Source organism: Austrofundulus limnaeus, unplaced genomic scaffold, assembly GCF_001266775.1.
Source record: "Austrofundulus limnaeus strain Quisiro unplaced genomic scaffold, Austrofundulus_limnaeus-1.0 Scaffold286, whole genome shotgun sequence".
NCBI lineage: Eukaryota > Metazoa > Chordata > Actinopteri > Cyprinodontiformes > Rivulidae > Austrofundulus > Austrofundulus limnaeus.
In genome coordinates this window covers 33,850-35,522 of record NW_013952688.1, presented here as the reverse complement: position 1 = coordinate 35,522, position 1,673 = coordinate 33,850, and the positions used below count along the sequence as shown (strand labels likewise).

General features: G+C 54.6%; 1 protein-coding gene across 1 annotated transcript; it reads right to left on the bottom strand.

The window, feature by feature from the left end:
- Nucleotides 1-85: 85 nt before the first annotated feature.
- Nucleotides 86-1,655, bottom strand: rasd2b (RASD family member 2b). The gene is made up of 2 exons (XM_014021287.1): nucleotides 861-1,655; nucleotides 86-710 (listed from the first exon to the last, which is right to left on the bottom strand). Exons 1-2 carry the CDS (start codon nucleotides 1,453-1,455, stop codon nucleotides 166-168), a joined length of 1,140 nt encoding a protein of 379 aa, XP_013876741.1. The 5' UTR covers nucleotides 1,456-1,655; the 3' UTR covers nucleotides 86-165.
- Nucleotides 1,656-1,673: the final 18 nt, after the last annotated feature.

The window sequence follows — 1,673 nt, the reverse complement described above, 5'->3', positions numbered from 1 at the left end:
ACACACACACAGGTAAGTAGATTGATTTAATCAGGAAACACAAAGATAATTTTATATCAAAAATTTTTTATTGAAAATATCAGTTTGAGTATAATTTTAAACATTAAAGCATTTATTAAACAAGTGTTCAAGTGTTGTTTTATTGTTTCAAGTCCTTTTTGCGCCTCACTGGATGTAACATTTCTCCAGTCCTTTCCCGGCCYTCCTTGCAGCACCAGGCTCAGTGACTTGTCTCAGGTCCGTGGTGAAGCTTGGCCGGCGCGCCTGTGGGTACAGAGTCCCGCAGGGATCGTCTCGCCCCGCCACCCGCCTCCCCGTCCACGCCGCGCGCTCTGTCCGCATGGCCTGGTACGAGCGCAGGGACACCTTGCGGTGCTGGTCCGGGCCCGTCTCCGTCGGAAGACCCCCCCGCTTCGCCAAMGCCTCAAAGACTTTCTCCAGGTTGGTGCTGTCCTTTGCGGACGTCTCGAAAAAGGCGCAGTCGTCGCCGAGCGCTCGGAGCACCTCGGCTCTGGTGATCTGTCTCTCGGGCTCCAGGAGRTCCGCCTTGTTGGCGCACACCACGAGCGGAACCCGCTGCTGCCCGCGCTGCTCTGGCACCGGGGACYTGGTGAGCTTGGACTTAGCGGCCAGTATCTCGGCTCTCAGGCTGCACACCTCCACGAAGGAGCTCCTGTCATCCAGGCTGAACACGAGGAGGAAGATATCTCCTGTGGAAAGAAGAGAAACACATTTTAAACACTGTTTATAGACAATTACGCACGCAGTTAATGACTTCCACCGCCATTTTTATTTGATAAAGTTATATATTTTAAGAATAAACTTTGATTATTACGCTTTAAGACTGAGATTTTACGCACCAGTAAGAATGGACAGACGCCGCTTGGCTGGGAAGTCTCTCTCTCTGGACGCATCCAGGATGTCTATCTGGTAGGTCTCCCCGCGGATGTGGAACAGTTTTCTGAGGAAATCTTCTGAAGTCGGGTTGTACTCCTCCACAAACCCGTCCCGGAGGTACCTCCTCAGGATGGAGGTCTTTCCAACCCGCGGCGCACCCAGAACCACGAGTCGTTTACAGTTCTGCGGTTTGGTGGAGTGAAGTGATTGCTGACCAAGTTTGCACGTCCTCGTTTGRCCGAGGACCACAGCTGCCAGCTGATCCAGCGGGGATCTCTTGCACGGGTGCGTGCTGCTGGCAGAGGGCAGCTGCATGGCGGCTGCGCCTGAGCGCGTCTTCTTCTCCTGTTTCCACTGAGACGCGAGGATCCCCAAACCCGCTTTGATCCCGGAGCAGCTCAGGAGCTGCGACGCGTGTTTGTAAGTCAGCAGGACTTTRGAGGAGCCGTCGCAGCGTCCGGCCGACATGTTCCCGGGAGGGTGGGGGGTTTCTCTGCGCTGCTGGGGGCCAGGGATGGAGTCGGTCGGCGCGCTAGTGAAGATGCCTCCCACTTCCATCCCTGCATGGAGGCGCTTTGCTTTGGTTTGTGCAGCAGATGACCGATCGGACTGTGTTGACGTCTGACGTCAGCTGTGTTTATAAAGCCTGCTCTCAGCCCCGTGATTGGTCCGCGTCATGCTGACAGACAGAGCGGTGCTGTCCTCATCCAGAGGACACGTTGTTAGGGACAATAAAAACATGTAGCCTGATGGCTCGGTTCAGCACAACACATGGT